At 36.5% G+C, this 20,913-nt stretch overlaps 1 protein-coding gene across 1 annotated transcript in view; it reads left to right on the forward strand.

Annotated features, from left to right (window-relative positions):
* Positions 1-20,913, forward strand: part of BTAF1 (B-TFIID TATA-box binding protein associated factor 1) — a 107,441-nt gene that overhangs the window by 8,668 nt on the left and 77,860 nt on the right. Inside the window, exons 2-4 of the mRNA XM_004369927.2 lie at positions 11,982-12,105; positions 15,515-15,629; positions 17,210-17,356. Of these exons, the coding sequence (XP_004369984.2) occupies positions 11,982-12,105; positions 15,515-15,629; positions 17,210-17,356 (386 nt within the window). The remainder of the gene's footprint in view (positions 1-11,981; positions 12,106-15,514; positions 15,630-17,209; positions 17,357-20,913) is intronic.

The raw sequence follows: 20,913 nt of genomic DNA on the forward strand, positions 1-20,913 counted from the left end.
TCATCCCTTTGTATTTCCTTTAGCATAGTGTCTAATCTGTTTTCCTGGGGACAGGAATGGAAAACTCAAAAAGGGGCTTTGAATCAAGTTGACCAGAAAAGCATTCTTGTGTCCCCATTCCTTTATTTAGGGAGGCAAGTTTAGCTACCACCAAGGCAGAAGATGTGAGGATAAACAGGCCTGGAATTGGATGAGACAGTGAGCTGATATGCTGTGCTGAGGACAGTTGACTGATAGTGGGGCAGAGGTGACATGACATGGCATTGGAATGAAAGGCTCTGCAGAAAAGGGAGGCAAGAGGAACTGTGTGACTGTGGGACAGGATCAGCATTAGATTAGAGAGAGGTCTAACCTAATGGCAGGAGACTAAAAGGAAAGTTTAGGAAGGGGTAGAAATTATTAAAGAACTAGAATGTCTACTGTATGGCCTCTTTCAACTTGTTTGGGGTCAGGCAGAACTGCCTTCGTGTTCAGAATGCTGAAGTACTACTGCGTTGACCTTTTCACTTGCTAAAACATTATCTTAGTATAAATTCTGTTATTTTTATAATTTGTTTTTGTGTAATATAGTTATTACAGACTAAAGACGTTTCTCAAAGGAAGCAAGAAAAAGTTCTTAATATAGTATGGCACACTTTGCTTAAAATTGGTGCTTAAACTTGTCCCCAGGAAACTTGAACTTTTCTAATCTATAATTTTAATTACCATAAGTGTAACCTACTTAGTAAATATTTGAATATTTTGCAGATTAAAAAAACAGTTACCATGGAGTTGATTCTGACTGATGGTGGCGACCCCATGAATGTCAGTGTAGAACTGTTCTCCATAGAGTTTTCCATGGCCAATCATGTTAACTGTTTGCACCATCTAGGGACTCTGTGCAAAGTGGTATTGTTGTTAGTTGCCAAGTTGATTCCAACTCTTGGTGACCCCATATGTATAGAGTAGAATTGCTTCATGGGGTTTCCAAGGCTGACCTTTCGGAAGCACATCACCAGGCCTGTCTTCTGAGGTGCCTTTGGATGGGTTCAAGCCAGCAACCTTTTGGCTAGTAGTTGACAGGTTAACTGTGCTACTGAGCTTCCTGGTGCAAAATATAGTGGAGGATAAAAAGGTTCACTGATGGAAGTGAAATCTAGTGAGGAACATAGGACATCATGTGACAATTTAACACAAGACTTGGTTTAGTTTAAGAGATGGCACAAAGCAAAGCATAGTAATACTGAAATAGTTGTTCAAGATGAGAATTCATATGAATTTCAGAAGAGGAAATAATCTCTATTGTATAGTAGTCTGAAACAGAAGAAGGTAAAGAATTTTAGCTGGTTAGTATTGTCAGTTCCTTAGAGTGTTCATTTTGTAGCCAGTGTGCACACTAAGCAGAAACTCCATCATGCAAAAAGGAATTATGAAATAGCTAAAATCTTCCCAGAGGAGCATTTTAAGGAACTTCGCATCAAGTAAGTCAAAGATACAACAAACATTATGTTATATAAGGGGATGGGAGGGACTACAAAAACAAAACAAAATCCCACGAAACACATAATGATGTAAAGCTGTAAAATGTGGCTAAATTATTTAGTTTTTACCCTCCTAAATAAAAGGTTAAGTAAAATGAAGTGAGCTTCCCTAATTCTTCTAATGAATGACAAAGGTCTTTTAAGGGTCTCCTAACTTCAAATCAGAGCCCTGGTGGTGCAGTGGTTAAGAGCTCGGCTGCTAACCAAAAGGTCAGCAGTTTGAATCCACCAGCCACTCCTTGGAAACTATGGGATAGTTCTTCTCTGTCCTATAGGGTTACTGTGAGTTGGAATCGACTCAGTGGCAATGGGTTTGAGTTTTTAACTTTAAATTGGAGCCCTGGTGGCGAAGTGGTTAAGAGCTCAGGCTGCTTACCAAAAGGTTGGCAGTTCGAATCCACCAGCCGCTCCTTGGAAACCCTATGGGGAAGTTCTACTCTGTCCTACAGGGTCGCTATGAGTCGGAATTGACTTGACGGCAGACAACAACAACTTCAAATCAGAGTTGACTTGACGGCAACTGATTAACTTCCAGTCTAGTTCTTTTTCTGCCTTACCACTGCTTTCTATGGGGAAGTCCTGGATCTAGGTAAACTACACATTATATAACAAGAGTCCAATATTGTTGTAAAAATTATATGTGCAGCATTTATGAATATAAATCCACTGTAGCATAAATTTGACCTAAGACTAATAAATTCTTTTTAGTATAACTTATTTAAATAGTGCTTGCCATAGCATGTAGAAGATTTAAAATAGTCTTTTGATGCTTACAGAAAGTTGTTCATAGATACTTAAAGTTTCTCTTCGTTCATCATTCAGAATGATAGGATCATGGCAGTATGCAGATATTTGTTAGCATGAGTAAGGATCTTTGTTGTGAAGGTTCAGAGAAGATTTTCATGAACCTTAATGTCAGAGCCAACTTTAAAGACAAAAATAAGTCAAAGGGCATCCTGAGGATAAAATATGGGATAGATGAGGGGAGTCATTTTGTGGAAAGAGGATTTGGGGGATGACTTAGTCTTAGAACTTTTTAGGGACACCAGCTGTCAGAAATTTTTTTTCTTTCTTTTGTCCTGCTATCTCTCTGAGTCACTGTTCACAGGAACCCTGATGTGTGAATGTGTAAAGGCAAGAGTTGAGATAGCCTTGAATGAGTAAGGAGAAATATTATGTCAGAGGTGGGCTGTATTGGTGCACAATGTAAGTATAAAGTAAATTAATTTTTGCATGTTTTAGGGAAGTTAATTTCTTTATAATCACTCTGTGTGCCATTCAGTATATTGGAAGCAAAAAGTGTATTACTCTTTTTTTCTGTCATTAACCTTAATTGCCTAAAATAATTTTTTTAAAATATGTCTTTCTTTAAACTATAAAATTTGAACCTTGTCTCTTAGTGTTTGTTCTGAAGAAATTGAAAAATTTTGATAGCATCTTTAGCCTGCTTGACTGAAAAAGACCTATTTTAGTTATATTTATTACCAGTTCAGTGATTTGTGCTTATTAGTGAATGACTACTTTGACAAATACTACTTTTCTACTGTTTACCTCTTCATGCAAAACAAAACAAAAAAACCCCGCCCTTTTCATTTACCCCTTTGTAGGTTTATCTTTTCTTATAAAAGGCTTTCAGAGCTTTGCCTTGTAACTTCTTTGCTGTTTGCAAAAGAAAAAAGAATCCCAGAAGTAAAATATGAGCTTCTTTGCAGTTTACTAATGCTTAATGCTCATGCTTAGTCCTTGGACCTTGCTTGCTCTCGTTTCCTCATTAGATAAAATATGAAGACCTGTTGAAGTAGGTCTTCGAACCTCCCCTTGTGTAGGATTGGGCACAGTCAATGTAACTTTGCCTTTCTCACCCTCTGTCTTGTTCATAGTACCCATTTATTCCAGGTTTGAAGCCTCCTTCCTTTCATTACCTCTGGCGTCTACTTTGCCTCATTGAGCTGGATTAGTAGTATGGTGGGCGGGCAAGACCTATGTAAGTGGACAGATGGTGGTCCTTACTTGTGATTTTGCCTCTCTAAGACCTTAGAATTTTCCTATATTCCAGAAACCAAGCGACAACAGTCTTCCATCCCGCCCCCCCCCCCTCGCCAATTATTCCAGGTATAAGACATTTCAATTTTATTCCAAACTCTGTTCATTGGATAAATGGCAGAACTGGGATTTGAACCTAGGCACTGTGGCTCTGGAATTTGTGCCATTATACTATATGCTTTTATAAACTCTTTCCTTGGGGGTCTTATTTATTTCCATATCTCTCACCTCTGTTCAGATGACTCATAAACTTATATACCTTTAGTCACAATTTTCTCTGAACTTCAGATCTCTATTCCTACTGTCCTTTTTGTTTTCTCCTAACTATCCTGCCTGTGACACTAGAGGGCTGGTCATCTTTTCCTAAAACATTTCATCCAGTACCAGTTCTTCCCATTTCTTTTTTTTTAAATTGTGGCATGTACATATGGAACAAGATATTTGCCATTTCCGCATTCTTCACTCATCCAATTAATTACATTAATCGTGTTCGTCATATAGTGCAACCATCACCATTTATCTATTTCAAGATTTTTCTATCACCCTTAACAAAAGCTCAGTGTCCCCTAAGCACTCTTCCTTTCCCCCTCTATCCCACCCACCCCTGGTAACCACTAATAAACTTAGGTCTGTATACACTTGCCTATTCTAGATATTTCATATTATTGAGATTATACAATATTTGTCCTTTTGTGACTGACTGACTTCACTCAGCATAATGTTTTCAAGGTTCATCCGTGTTGTAGCATGTGTCGGGACTCCATTTCTTCTCATGACTGAGTACTATTCCATTGTATGTACCACATTTTATTCATCCATCTGTTGATGGACTTTTGTTTCCACCTTTTTGCTATTGTGAATAGTACTGCAGCAAACATTGGTATACAAGTATCTGTGTTCCTATTTTTAGTACTTTTGGGTATATACGTAGGAGTGGAATTGTGGATTGTGTAGTAATTCTGTGTTTAACTTTTGAGGAACTGCCGGACTGTTTCCACAGCAGCTATGCCATTTTACAATCCTACCAGCATTGGATGAGGGTTCCAATTTCTCCGTATCCTCACCAACACCTATTGTTTTCCATTTTTAAAAAATCATAGCCATCCTACTAGGTGTGAAGTGATATCTCATTGTGGTTTTGATTTACATATCCCTAATGACTAATGCTGGAGCCCTGGTGGCACAGTGGTTAAGAGCGTGACTGCTAACCAAAAGGTCGGCAGTTCCAATCCACCAGCTACTCCTTGTAAACCCTATGGGGCAGTTCTGCTGTATCCTATAGCGTCTCTATGAGTTGGAATAGACTTGACGGCAAGGGTTTTTTTAAAAAATTATTAATGAAGGAGCCCTGATTGCACAGTGGTTAAGAGCTCAGCTGGTAACCAAAAGGTCAGCAGTTTGGATATACCAGCCACTCCCTGGGAACTGTTGGGGCAGTTCTACCCTGTCCTATAGGATTGCTGTGAATCAGAATCAACTTGACAGCAACAGGTAATGACTGATGAAAGGAGCCCTGGTGGTGCAATGGTTAAGCAATAGACTGCTAATTGAAAGGTTGTTGGTTCGAATTCACCAGCGGCAGGCAACATGGGACAAGAGATCTGGCGATCTGCTCCTGTAAAGATCACAGCCTAAGAAACCCTGTGGGGCATTTCTGCTCTGTTGTATAGGGTTGCTATGAGTCAGAATCAGTGACACACAACAACAGTGACTAGTAATGTTGAGCATCTTTTCATGTGCTTGTTGGCCGTTTGTATTTCTTCTTTGGTGAAATGTCTGTTGAAGTCCCATGTTTTGATTGGGTTGTTTGTCTTTTTGTTGTTAAGCTGTAAGAGTTCTTTATATATTCTGGATAGTAAAACCTTATCAGATATATGATTCCCAAAACATTTTTCCCAGTCTTTAGGTTGTCTTTTTACTTACTGATAAATCCTTTTGATACCAAAATGTTTAAATTTTGATGTAGTCCCGTTTATCTGTTTTGTCTTTTGTTACTACTTGTGCTTTCAGTGTCATATCTAAGAATCTGTTATTAAAAACTAGGTCCCAAAGCTTTACCCCTGTTTTCTTCTAAGAGTTTTATGTTTTAGTTCTTACATAGAGATCCTTGATCGATTTTGGTTAGTTTTTGTATATAGTGTGTTTATGGAAATCCAGGTGTCCCACTACCATTTATTAAAGAGACTTGTTCTTTCCCTGTTAGATGGACTTGGCGCCCTTGTCAAAAATCAGTTGCCTATAGATGTATAGACTTATATCGGACTCTTGATTCTGTTCCATTGGCCTATATGTCTGTCATTATACCAGTACCAAACTGTTTTTGATCGCTTAGCTTTGTAATGTTTCAAGATCAGGAAGTATGAGTCCTCCTACTTTGCTCTTTTTTGAGATTGATTTGGCTATTCGGGGCCCTTGTAGTTCCCTGTAAATTTGAGGATTGAGTTTTCCATTTCTGTCAAGAAGGCTGTTGGAACTTTGATGGAGATTGTATGGAATGTGTAGATTATTTTGGGTAGTATTGACATTTTCTTAAAAAAATTATTTTGTTGTTGTGGTTGTTGAGAATATACACAGCAAAACGTATACCAATTCAACACATCTACATGTACAATTCAGTGACATTGATTACATTGAATTGCACAACCATTCTCACCCTCCTTTTCTAAGTTATTCCTCCCCCATTTAACATAAATTCACTGCCCTCTAAGGTTCCTATCTAATCTTTCAAGTTGCTGTTGTTATTTTGATCCTATGTAGTTAGATCTTAAAAGAACATAGTGCTCAAGGCAGGCATTTTTTAGTAGTTAAGCTAAATTACTGTTTGGTTTTAAGAAGAGTTCAGGGGATATTTTTGGTTTAAGGTTTAAAGATTATTTTAGGGCAGTAATTTCAGGGGTTCATTCAGCCTCCATGGCTCTATAAAGTCTGAGTCCATGAGAATTTGAAATTCTGTTCTGCATTTCCCTCATTTTGATCAGTATTCTCTGGAATCTTTGATCAAAATGTTAAGTAATGGTAGCTGGGTAGCATTCAGTTCTTCTGGCCTCACGGTGAAAGTATTGACATTTTAACAATACTAAGTCTTCTGATTTATGAGCATAGAACATCCTTCCATTTATTTAGGCAATCTTTAATTTCTTTCAGTAATGTTCTGTAGTTTTCCATGTGCAAGTTTTTCATTTTCTTTGTTAAGTTTATTCCTAGGTATTTTATTCTTTTAAATGCTATTGTAAGGACCTCTGCAGTCATGATGGTTAAAGTGCTCGGCTGCTAACTGAAAGGTCGGTGGTTCAAACCCACCTGCTGCTTTGTGGGAGAAAACACCTGGTGATCTGCTCTGGTAAAGATTACAGTCTAGGAAGCCCAGTGGGGCAGTTCTACTCTGTCCTATAGGATCATCGACTCGACAGCAACAGGTTTAGATGCTATTGTAAATGGATTTGTTTCCTTCACTTTTTTTTCAGATGCGTATTGCTGATTTATAAAAACTTGACTGATTTTTGTGTGTTGACTTTATATCCTGCCATTTTTCTGAATTCACTTACTGTGAATTCCTTGTCAGGTCTTCTGTATACAGAATCATGTCATCTACAAAAAGGGATGGTTTTACTTCTTACTTCTTGATTTGGATACCTTTTATTTTCTTTTCTCCTTCTGCCCTTCCCTCTGTTTCTCTCTCTCTTTTTTTTTTTTCCCTAATTGCTCTGGCTAGTATAATATTGAATAGCAGTAGTGAGAGTGAGCATCCTTGTCTTCTTCCTGATCTTAAGGGGAAAGTGTTCAGTCTTTCTCCATTGAGTATGATGTTAGCTGTGCATTTTTCAGAAATACCCTTTATCATATTGAGGAATTTTCCTTCTGTTCCTAGCTTGTTGGGTGTTTTTATCTTGAAAGGTATTGGATTTTGTCAGATATCTTCTCTGTGTCAATTGAGATGATCATGTGGTTCTTTTTGTTTATTCATGTTGTATAGGCAGTCCCTTATTACGAACAAGTTCTGTTTGTAAGTCTATCTTTAAGTTGAATTTGTACGTAAGTTGGAATAGTTAGATACGGTTAGTATCTACCATCAGTTAGTCAAATATTCGTCTTAGTATGTACACATAATCCCCCCTTACCTGTGGGGGATACATTTCAAGACCCTCCTGTGGATGTCTGAAACCTTAGATAGTACTGAACCATATATATACTATGTTTTGTCCTATACCTTATGCCTATTACAAAGTTTAATTTATAAATTAGGCACACTAAGAGATTAACAGTAACTAATAATAAAATATAACAATTTCAATAATGTACTGTAATAAAAGTTACGTGAATGTGGTCCCAAGGCAGGACAGAGTGTGTAGGCATGAGATTTTATCATGCTACTCATTTAACATTTTTAGACTATGGTTGACTGTGGGTAACTGAAACAGTGGAAAGTGAAACCATGGATAACAGGAGACTAGTATATACTGTACCTTTCTATGCATAAAAAACATTAAACACTTCCAGATACAAAACATCTGTAACATAATAGTACAGTAATAATAATTTGATGTGCATTGTAAAGTATCACCTGTTTGTTATTAGGAACTGTTGTACGTACCTCAAATTTTTAATATAACAGGCTTACAGAGGTTGGTTTGTAACTACAGGTTGTGAGTAACTCGGTCGTTCATAACCCAGGGACTGCCTGTATTACATTGATTCATTTTCTAATGTTGAATCATCCTTACATTTCCGGGATAAATCCCGCTTGATCATGGTGTATTATCCATTTAATATGCTTTTGAATTTGGTTTGCTAGTATCTTGTTAAGGATGTTTGCATCTGTATTCATAAGGGATATTCATCTGATGTTTTCTTGTATCTTTGTCTAGCTTTGGTATCAAAGTAATGCTAGCCTCATAAATTGAGTTAGGAAGTGTTTCTTCCTCTTTTATTTTTTGGAAAAGTTTAAGAATGATTGGAGCCACTTCTCTAAATGTTTGGTAGAATTCCTCAGTGAAGCCATCTTGTTCAGGATTTTTCTTTTTTGGTTTTGTTTTTTATTACTGATTCGATCTGTTCACTTGTTAGAGATTTGTTAAGGTCTTCTATTAGGTCTAATGGAAGTAAGAAGCTTAGGAAGTTTCTGTCTCTAGGAATTTGTCCACTTCATCTAGGTTATCTAAATTATTAGCATACAATTGTTTAATAGTATTCTCTTACGACCTTTTTTTTTTTTTAAAAATTTCTGTAGGTTTGTTGTAGTGTCCTCATTTTTATTTCTGATTTTATTCATTTGCATCTTCTCTTTTTTTCCTTGTCAGTTTAGCTAGAGGTTTGTCCCTTTTAGTAGCTTTAGGCCTGGTTTTCTCTTCTTTTTCTAGTTCCCTCAAGTTACAAAGGTATGTTAATGATTTTAGAACTTTTTTAATGTAGGCACTTGTTGTCTTGTGCTGTTGATTAGATTCTGACTCATAGCAACCCTATAGGACAGAGTAGAACTGCACTATCGAGTTTCCTAGGCTGTAATCTTTACAGGAGCAGATTGCCAGGTCTTTTCTCCTGCAGAGCGTCTGGTGGGTTTGAACCACCGACTTTTTGGTTAGCAGTCGAATGCTTAACCATTGCATCACAAAGGGCTCCTTTGTAGATGCTTACTTCTATGAATTTCCTTTTGAGCACTGCCTTTGCTGCATCCCATAAGTTTTGGTATGTTGTGCTTTCATTTTCGTTGGATTTTAAGTATTTTCCAAACTCTTTCTTGATCCGTTGGTTGTTTAGTAGTGTGTTGTTTTAATTTCCACATGTTTGTGTATTTTCCAGTTTTTCTTCTGTTCTTAATTTCTAATTTCATTTCATTGTTGTCAGAGAATATACTTCATACGATTTCAGTCTTTTTAAATATGTTGAGACTTGCTTTGTGGCCTAACATATGGTCTATCCTGGAGATTGATGCACGTGCACTGGAGAAGAATATATATTGTACTGTTGGGTGGAGTGTTCTACATATGTCTGCTAGGTCTAGTTGATCTATAGTTTAATTCAGGTCCTCTGTATCTTTATTGATCATCTTTCTAGATGGTCTTTTTTTGAAAGTGGCGTATTGAAGTCTCCAACTATTATTGTAGAACTATTTCTTCAATTCTGTTAGTGTTTGCTTTATTTATTTTGGGGCTCTGATGTTAGGTGCATATATATATGTGTATATATATACGTATAATTGTTATGTTTTCTTTATGAATTGACCCCTTTATCATTATATAATGTCCTTCTTTGTCTCTTAACAGATTTTGACTTAATGTCTGTTTTGTCTGATACTAAAATCACCACACTAGCTCTCTTTTGGCTGGCTACACACACACCCACACACACACACACACTCTCACACACATATGTATATTAAAAAAAAACAAACCAAACCCGTTGCCATCGAGTCAATTCCGACTCATAGCATCCCTGTAGGACAGAGTAGAACTGTCCCATAGGGTTTCCAAGGAGCAGCTGGTGGATTTGCACTGCTGACCTTTTGCTTAGCAGACGACTCTTAACCACTATGCCATCAGGGCTCTGAAAAACCCATTGCCATTGAGCTGAATGTGTGTGTGTGTATTTGTCTTTCACTTTCAACCTATTTGTATTCCTGTGTCTAGGATGTGTCTCTTGTAGACAACATATTTTTGGGTCTTGTTTATTTTCATCCATTCTGCTACTCTCTGCCTTTTAATTGGAGCATTTAGTCTGTTTGCATTCACTTTAGTTACTGATAAGAAAGGACCTCTGTGATTTTGTTGTTTGTTTTTGTGTGTCTTATGCCTTCTTTGTCCCTCATTTCCTCCAATACTGCCAACTTTTGTGTTTAATTGATTTTTTTTTTTTTTTGTAGTGAACCATTTTGATTCCGTTTTCCTTTCCTTTTGTATTTTTTAGATATTTTCTTTGTGGTTACCATGATGATTACATTTAATATCTTGCCTTTATGACTACCTATTTAAAATTGTTACCAACTTCAGTAACACGCAAAAACTGCATGCCTATACTGTTCTTCCTCTCCTCTTCCCTTATCTTTTTTTAGGGGTAATTCATGTATTACATCTTTATGCATCATGTGCCTTGTAAAATAAATTTATACTTATTTTTTATGCATTTGTCATTATAAAGCATGAAGGACATAACAGTTCAAATTATCCTCATTTCTTTTAATGACATCTTTATTCTTTAAGGTTCAAAATCTTAGAATCCTATCAATACCCTAAGCATTTCATTTAGTTACTGTACCATGTGCCATGTGTGTTTCACTTCTACTTGGTTTCTCTCTACTTCTTTCTGGTCTTCTTGCCATGATTCTAGTTCAGGCCTGCACTTTAGCCTAAAATTCTCTACAACCTTCCTTTCATTTTACTTCATGCTTCACAGAACTGCCAGATTAATCTTCCTAAAGCATAGCTCCAGTATCATGACTTTCTTGACCGAAGACCTTTGTCTTAATCTAGGTTCTCTACAGGAGCAAAACCAGTGATTGATAAAAACGCACACGTGCTCACACACACACGCACGCACGCACACACACACAGTGAGATTGATTGATTTATTGTAGGGACTGGCAGATCCCAAATCCATAGGTCAGGTGGCAGGCCAGAGACCTCTGAAGGCTTATGTCCCAAGAATCAGAGATCAGGTGACTAGAAGAGTGCAGCGACGAGAGAGCGAGTTTTGCCAAAACGTCCATTTATATACTGAGGCAGGCCACACCCCCAAGGAAACTCCCTTTTCAGTTGATTGGTTGATCACATCAGATCCCATGATGGAAGGTGCTTACATTATTTTAAATTATGGAAGAGCACCCAGTCTAATATCTGGCAAACCACTGAGAAGCATAGCCTAGCCAAGCTGACACAATATTAATCATCACAACCTTTGTGGTTGTATTACGTATTCAGAGGTCTCCACAGTAGGGTTCCAGTTAATTCTGCAGTTTTATCTCTCACTTTTTCTTTAAGTATACTCTAAATTCCAACCAAGGTATGTTATTCACTATTCCCTAAATATCCTCTTCCTTTCTTATTGCTGTGTTTCTCCCCTTTGCCTTTCACCACTTTATCAGTTTTGAAATCCTATTCTACCATTAACTCATACATCATTTCTTTTATGAAGGCTTTTCAGTATTACACAGTTGGGAATATAGTATTTTCTCCCTTCTTTGACACTGCTCAAAGTACTTTGTACTCTTTTATGACACATATCTTATTGAACACTATATTATAATCATTGTGTACTTGCCTAGCCCTCTATTCTCTATAACAAGTTCTTTGAGAGAAGAAATGAGCTATCTTCTGCAGACTGAGCATAGGTCATTGTTCATAGATGCTCAATATATTTATTGGCTCAAATTGACACATAGGAGGAAACACATCTCAGAATAACCATTATGTTTTTGTTATTTCACAGGCTTGATCGTCTTTTTATCTTACTGGATACTGGCACTACTCCAGTTACAAGAAAAGCTGCTGCACAGCAACTTGGAGAAGTGGTGAAGCTTCATCCCCATGAGCTAAATAATCTCTTATCTAAAGTAAGAATTCTTTTTTAAAAAAACATAATAGGCAATTATAGAGACTTGTCCATGGATAGGAACATAAAAGTAAAGGTAGAAATTATTTTAGTGACAGTTTATAATCTTTAAATTCCATTAAATATCTTAATATTTCCCGAATTTTTTAAAAATTCGGCTCTTTATTTTTTTGTTTGTCACAAGATTTAAAATTTTTTTTTACTCAATTTTAATTGCTCATGCTATCAGTGATAGGATAATATTCATATACCTGCAAGGAAGACCAGTTAATATGGCTACTATTCAAATTTACACACCAACCACTAATGCAAAAGATGAAGAAACTGAAGATTTTTACCAACTTCTGCAGTCTGAAATTGACTAAACATGCAAACAAGATACATTGATAATCACTGGTGATTAGAATGCTAAAGTTGGAAACAAAGAAGGATCAGTAGTTGGAAATGTGGCCTTGGTGATAGAAACGACATTGGAGATTGCATAATACAATTTTGCAAGACCAGTGACTTATTCATTGCAAATATCTTTTTCAACAACGTAAGCGGCAATTATACACGTGGAGCTCGCCAGATTAAATACATAACAATCAAATGAAATACATTTGTGGAAAGAGATGATAGAGAAGCTCAATATCATCAGTTAGAACAAGGCCGGGTCAACTGCAGAACAGATCATTAATTGCTCATATCCAAGTTCAAGTTGAAGCTGAGGAAAAGAGAACAAGTCTGCGAGAGCCAAAGTATGACCTTCAGTATATCACACTTGAATTTGGAGACCATCTCAAGAATAGATTTGACACATTGAACACTAATAACTGAACACCAGACGGGTTGTCGGATGACATCAAGGACATCATACATGAAGAAAGCAAAAGGTCATTAAAAAGACGGGAAAGAAAGAAAAGACAAAAATGGATGTCAGAAGAGACTGTGAAACTTGTTCTTGAACGTAGAGTAGCTGAAGTGAATAAAAGAAATGATGAAGTAAAAGAGCTGAACAGAAGATTTCAAAGGGTGGCTCAAGAAGACAAAGTAAAGTGTTATAAAAAATTGTGCAGAGACCTGGATTAGAAAACCAAAAGGGAAGAACACGCTTGGCATTTCTCAAGCTGAAAGAACTGAAGAATAAATTCAAGTCTTGAGTTTTAGTATTGAAGGATTCTATGGGGAAAATATTGAACAATGCAAGTAGCATCAAAAGACAATGGAAAGAATACACAGTCACTGTCCCAAAAAGAATCAGTTGACATTCAGCCATTTCAGGAGGTAACATATGATCAAGAACTGAAAGTATTGAAGGAAGAAGTCCAAGCTGTATTGAAGGCATTGGCAAAAAACAAAGCTCCAGGAATTGACAGGACACCAGTTGAGATGTTCAGCAAACAGATGCAGTGCTGGAGGTACTCACTCATCTATGTCAAGAAATTTGGAAGACAGCTACCTAGCCAGCCAGCTGGGAGAGATCCATATTTATGATCATTCCAAAGAAAGGAAATTATTGAACAGTATCATTAATATCACATGCAAGTAAAATTATGCTGAAGATAATTCAGAAACAGTTGTAGCAGTACATCAATGGGGAACTGCCAGAAATTCAAGCCAGATTCGGAAAAGGATGTAGAATGAGGGATATCATTGCTGATGTCAGATGGATCCTGGCTGAAAGCAGAGAATATCAAAAAACTGTTTACCTGTGTTCTGTTGACTGTGCAAAGTCATTCGACTGTGGCTCATAACAAATTATAGGTAACACTGCGAAGAATGGGATTCCAGAACACTTAATTGTGTTCATGTGGAACCTGTACATAGACCAAGAAGCAGTTGTTTGAACACAACAAGGAGATACTGTGTGGTTTGAAATCTGGAAAGATGTGCATCGGATGCATCCTTTCACCATGCTTATTCAGTCTGTATGCTGAGCAAATAATCCAAGAAGCTGGATGATATGAGGAGGAATGTGGCTTCAGGATTGGAGGAAGACTCATTAACCTGCACTGTGCAGATGATACAACCTTGCTTACTGAAAGCAAAGATAACTTGAAGTATTTACTGATGAAGATCAAAGACTACAGCCTTCAGTATGTATTACACCTTACCATAAACAAAAATCCTCACAACTGGACCAGTAAGCAACATCATCATAAACAGAGAAAAAATTGAAGTTGTCAAGAATTTCACTTTATTTGGATCCACAGTCAACACCTGTGGAAGCAGCAGGCAGGAAATCAAGCGACGATTGCATTGGGCAAGTCTGCTGCAAAAGACCTCTTTAAAGTGTTAGAAAGCGAAGATGTCACTTTGAGGACTAAGTGCACCTGACGCAAGCCATAGTATTGTCAGTTGCCTCATATGCATGCGAAAGCTGGAAATGAGTAAGGAAGACCAAAGAAGAACTGATGCCTTTGAGTTACGATGTTGGCGAAGAATATCGAATGTTCGATGGACTGCCAGAACAATGAACGAATCTGTCTTGGAAGCACAGGATGGGAAGACTTTGTCTCATGTACTTTGGACTTGTTACTAGGAAAAACCATTCCCTGGAGAAAGACATCGTGCTTGGTAAAGTAGAGGGTCAGCGAAAAAGAGGAAGAAGGACCCTCAATGAGATGGATTTACACAGTGGCTACAACATTGGGCTCAAGTACAGCAACAATTGTGAGGATGGTGCAGGAACAGGCAGTGTTTCGTTCTGTTGTACATAGGGTTGCTATGAGTCGGAACTGACTCAACAGCACCTAACAACAAAACCCATTGCCATCAAGTTGATTCTGACTCATAGCAACCTGATAGCACAGAGTAGAACTCCCCCATAGCATTTCCAAGGAGCGGCTGGTGGATTTGAACTGCTGATCTTTTGGTTAGCAGCCAAGCTCTTAGGTTCCGTGGGTGGTACAAATGGTCATGTACTCAACTACTAGCCAAAAGGTTGGCAGTTAGAACCTACCCAGATGCACCTTGTAAGACAGGCCTGATGATCTGCTTCTGAAAAGTCGCAGCCTTGAAAACCCAATGCAGTAATTCTACTCTGTACACACGGGATTGTCCTGAGTCGGAATCAACTTCAGGACAACTAACAACAATATAACTCTCTTTCTGTATTAAGTAATGAGACTTAGTGAATAATCTGTACCTTGCCTTTAGACTGTTAAATAGGTATGTTGTTTTTTAAATGCACTTAAACGCATTTTTTTATTGAAAGTTCCTGCTTCCCTTTTAGAAGGTAGTAGTTATATTTCTTGTGAATGATAGAATTTTGTAAATGATTTTAATGGTACCATGATATTTTATATATATTTGGATAGCTACTAAATTATAAATGACTAACAAGTAATTTGTATTTCTCTGTCCTGGCTACATTGAGCAAGAAATATTTTTTGATATGTAACTATTTTATTTTGTAATCTTTTAAGGTGTTGATATATTTAAGGAGTACAAATTGGGATACCCGGATTGCAGCAGGACAAGCTGTTGAAGCTATAGTGAAAAATGTACCTGAGTGGAATCCTGTGCCAAGAACCAAACAAGGTGCTTTAAGTGGAAAAATAGTTTGCAGAAAAAACATAACCGTAGAATTAGCTATAATATATATTTTATATAATTTAATTCAGTAGCTTAATTTTCATGCTTTTAGGTACATCCTTATCTGGAAATTACATTAAATAAGGTGGCTTTCGCCATACATTAAAAAACTGATGAGTCAACTGTTTTCATGTATTTCTTTAAAAAGGTTAATTCTAGTATGCTTGCTTTACAGTGATTATTACTTTCTTCAAGGAATTTATGTCCTTAAAAAAGGAATTAATCTTTTTAGTGTAATTATTTGGAAGAGTTTGTTTGTTCTTGCTGAGAGACTAGAATAGTGAAATTATTTTCTAAATTTAAGCACAATATATATGTATATTTGGAGGTTTAAGTCTTTAGTTTTTTATGTGCCCTTTAGGTGTCTTATATTGGAAACAAATGTTTTCTCACTGCCTGTAATGACGCTTAAAAATGAATCATATGCTTTTGGAAGGTTTAAAAGTGTACATTTTAATTATGTGAAAATTTATTATGTTGCACTTGGAGTTTCACTTCCAAGTTACTTTCATAAATATCACTTTTGTCATAAGTCTTATTTAGCTTGCCTCAAATTTTTGCTTTTATTTGCTGGCACCTAATATTTTTAGTGATTATGTTAACTTACCTTCTCATCAGATGATATATATAACCAGAAGTTATAACTTGTTTTAGAAAAGAGCTTTTTCTTTTTTAACACAGTATCCCTACTTATTTTAGTAAATAGAGACACTAGAATTCATATTCTTTTTAAGTTATTAATATGTTATACTAGCATAAACATTTATAGTGAAGTTGCTTGTCATCTCTAAAACTCTTAAAATGTTCATAGCAGTTCTCTTTAAGTTAAGCAATTACATTTTAGTTTATAGATATAGTAGATGCAAATGTCAGCTAAAGAAACTAATAAGTCAGTGAACAGTTATATATGTATATATATAAAACCTTTTTGGGGAGGAATTCAGAACACTTTATAGATATTTTTTAGGCCTCAGATGGATGTATAATTTTAGCAGTTTACCAGGAGATAATAATTTGCTTGTATTATGGTAAGTGGGTCCTATGGTGAGTGGTTGGTTTGTGTCCTAAATATTCCTAAGGTATAAGGAGGGATGATGCTCATTAGCTTTCTTTATTAATAAATTCAGTGAATATTTTTGTGTTTTAATTTAACAGTTTAACATGCTGTTTCCTTGATATTTTTAAACTGTTTAACAAAGTGGAGACAACATGATATTTTATATATATGTATATTTCAGCATGACAATGCATTTCTTTATATAACATTTAGCTTTTGTAGTCAGAAACAGCTACCCATATGCCCACTAATATTCTGATGGTTTATAGAAGGGGAGCCACCAAGTACATAGTTCATACACAGATAACTAAGAGCTGAGCATAAATAAATCCACAATAACTTTTCTACTTCCTCCAGCTTTTACTTTTCTTAAAATATTACTCACCTACCCCACTTAATAATATAGTATTTTCTTTCATTCCACACTTTGGTTTCATGATTGAATTAAATATTTTTAAACCTCATCTAGAACCTACTTCAGAAAGTTCTATGGAAGAGTCATCTACTACAGATCGATTGAATTTTGACAGATTTGATATATGTAGATTGTTACAACATGGGGCATCGCTTCTGGGGTCTGCTGGTGCAGAATTTGAAGTCCAAGATGAAAAATCAGGTATGTAATAGTCCTATAGGAGAGAGTCTGAAATGTGTGTGTGTGTTTTTAAGCTAATTTGTCATTTGGTGTGCTGTGTATTAGTGATGCATAATCTAATAAATGTCATGAAATGTAAGTTCACTTAACTTCACATGGATGGAGGGCACGTGGGGAGGCTGTGGGTGGGAAAACTAACCAGAGTACTTGATTTAAAGCTACCATATCAGTATTTTGTTCCCCTAAGTAAATAGGTATTTTGTATATGTATCATTAATAGATATTTCAGCAATTATTTTTTATCATATAGAGATTAAAAAGTGTGTTACACAAGGGTCTCAGTTTAATAGATTTTAAAATCCAGAATTAATACAAATTGGTAATGTTTTCACAGTTATGGCAATTTGAGAGGCTATGTGATAGTTTCCTTTTTGTTACAAGTGTTTAAATATAGTTGGATCTACTCATGCTGGTGACCAAAGCAAAAACTAAAAATAAAAAAAAACAAAACTTGGATAGATAATTATCCCATTATCTTTAAACTTACAGAATCTATCTGGATATAAAATAAATGTTTTGGCCATTCAAGATTGGTGCCTTGAGTGGAAAAAACCTTGATGTTTTTAATGGATTTCTGTAAGTAAATAAATTGCCTTTTTGACTAAAAACCAAAACAGAACAGTGTTTTGTTTGGTTGCTAATTAATCATTATCCAAAGCATAGCTAGTTAAGTTAATTTTGAATTGATTTTGAATTTGTTAATCTTTAAAAAATGTCAGATATGCATTCCTTTTTGCTTAGTATTGTTTCTGTTGGAAGATATAGTTTAATTGTTTTTGGAGGTAATTAAAAGGACTAGTTAAGTTCTAGAAAAGGACTAGTTTTTCTAATAAGGGAGGTAGAACTCTTTTCAAAAACTGTCCAGTTTGGAAAAAAAGTTATCTCTAAACTATAAGTTTACTAAGCTTAACAGGCCTACTAGTGTACCTGTGGAATTATCAGAGATCTTTGGCCCTTATCCAGAAGTAAAAGTCAGTGTCACCTGAACCACTTTTAAAAAATACACGTTCAGATTTTATTTTAGAGATTCTGATTTAATAGATCTGTGGCGAACTCTAGGAAATTGTATTTAAAACAAAAAATTCCATAGGTGACAGATACGTAACCAGGTTTGGGAACTCCGATTTCTTGGTAACTCAGTTTTTGATGCTGGTAAGTCATAGTGTTTTGAGTAGTGCTCATTTAAAACCATGTAATCAGGTTTTCCTTAAATATCTTCTGATGTGTGTTTGTCTCCTTGTGTTTATGAATGACACATATATGAATAGTATAGGTGCTGGTCTGACTTTCCTTTGCAGTTGTTTAGATTGTTTTCCCCAATACGACTTTCCCTGGAATGGGAGGACCAGTTTTGGACTCTCTCTAACTGTATTGGGCCTATGAATTAGCAGGCATCACTTTTGAATGCTTAATGTTTTTTCCCCCCTTGATAGAGCAGCCTTTGCTTTTTTTGTCCTCTTCTGTGTCTGTTATGAAGGTCTGGGATACAGTAAGCTTTGCACTGCTTCTCTCTTGGCCTCTTCTAGGGACTCTCCATAGGCAGGTACGTCACTTTAGACCATAGCTCTGATATTTTGGCTTGAAAACAAATACCATTGGTCAGTATAAACAGGAGTAGGGAAGAGGGTTACTCTTAATTAGTTTCCTATTACATATTTAAATTTTAGACTGATGACTGTGGTCCAAAAAAAAAAAACCCCAAACTCAAACCCACTGCTATCAAGTCGATTCTGACTCATAGTGACCCTATAGGACAGAGTAGAACTGCCCCATAGGGTTTCTAAGGCTGTAAATCCTTACAGAAACAGACTGCTGCATCTTTCTCCTGTAGAGCAGCTGATGGGTTCGAACCGCTGACCTTTTGGTTTGCAGCTGAGCACTTTAACCATTGTGCCACCAGGGCTCCCAGTGATTGTGGTCCAGGGCCCCCTTTTTCTGTTTGTTCATTTTGACTTTACAGGATTTCTAAACTCTGTTCTTGTGTAAGTATGATGTGTTTGGGCTTTTGTTTGTTCTTGTCAACCTGATGTCATTTGTTTTAGTTTCCAGGAATTCGTTACATGTTTCAGTCTTCTGATCACATCTCTTAAAATCTTTTTTTTTTTTTTGAACAAAGTGGAAGGCCTCACACTACCTGGTTTTAGAACCTATTATACCACCACAGTAGTCAAAACAGCCTAGCAGTGGTGCAACAACAGATACATAGACCAATCGATCAGAATTGAGAATCCAGACATAAATTTATCCACCTATGAGCAGCTAATACTTGACAAAGGTCCAAAGTCCATTAATTGGGGAAAAGATAGTCTCTTTAACAAATTGTTCTGACATAACTGGATTTCCAACTGCAAAAAACTGAAACAAGACCCATACCTCACGCCACGCACAAAAACTAACTCAAAATGGGTCAAAGACTTAAATGTAAAATCAAAAACGGTAAAGATCATGGAAGAAAAAATAGGACAACGCTAGGGGCCCTAATACATGGCATAAACACAACACGAACTATAAGTAACAATGCACAAGCACCAGAAGAGAGACTAGATAACTGGGACCTCCTAAAAATCAAACACTTATACTCATCAAAAGACTTCACCAAAAGAGTAAAAAGACAACCTACAGACAGGGAAAGAAGTTTTGGCTACAACAAATCCGATCAGCCTCTAATCTCTAAAATCTACAAGATACTGCAAGAGCCCAACAACAAAGAGACAACCCACTTAAAAAATGGGCAAAGGATATGCACAGGCACTTCACCAAAGAAGACATTCAGGCAGCTAGCAGACACATGAAGAAATGCTCATGATCATTAGCCATTGGAGAAATGCCGATCAAAACTACAATGAGATATCGTCTCACCCCAACAAGGCTAGCATTAATCCAAAAAACACAAAATAATAAATGCTGAAGAGGTTGTGGAGAGACTGGAACACTTACTCACTGTTGGTGGGAATGTAAAATGGTACAACCACTTTGGAAATCGATTTGGCACTTCCTTAAAAAGCTAGAAATAGAAGTACCATACGGTCTAGCTATCCAACTCCTTGGAATATATCCTAGAGAAATAAGAGCCATCACATGAATAGATATATGCATACCCATGTTCATTGCAGCACTGTTCACAAAAGCAAAAAGATGGAAACAACCTAGGTGCCCATCAGCGGAAGAATGGATAAACAAATCATGGTGTATCCACACAATGGAATGCTATACAATGATAAAGAACAGTGATGAAGCCTTGAAACATAACATGGAGGAAGCTGGAAGTCATTATACTGAGTGAATTTAGTCAGTCCCAGAAAGACAAATATTGTATAAGACCGCTATTATAAGAACTTAAGAAAAGGTTTAAACACAGAAGAAAACATTCTTTGATAGTTTCAAGGGTGGGTAGGGAGGGTGAGGGTTATTTACTAATTAGATAGTAGATAAGAATTATCTTAGGTGAAGGGAAGGACAGCACACACTACACAGGAAGTCAGCACAACTGGACTAAACCAAAGCTAAGAAGTTTCCTG

The sequence above is a fragment of the Trichechus manatus genome, unplaced genomic scaffold, assembly GCF_000243295.1.
Source record: "Trichechus manatus latirostris isolate Lorelei unplaced genomic scaffold, TriManLat1.0 scaffold00007, whole genome shotgun sequence".
Classification (NCBI taxonomy): Eukaryota; Metazoa; Chordata; class Mammalia; order Sirenia; family Trichechidae; genus Trichechus; species Trichechus manatus.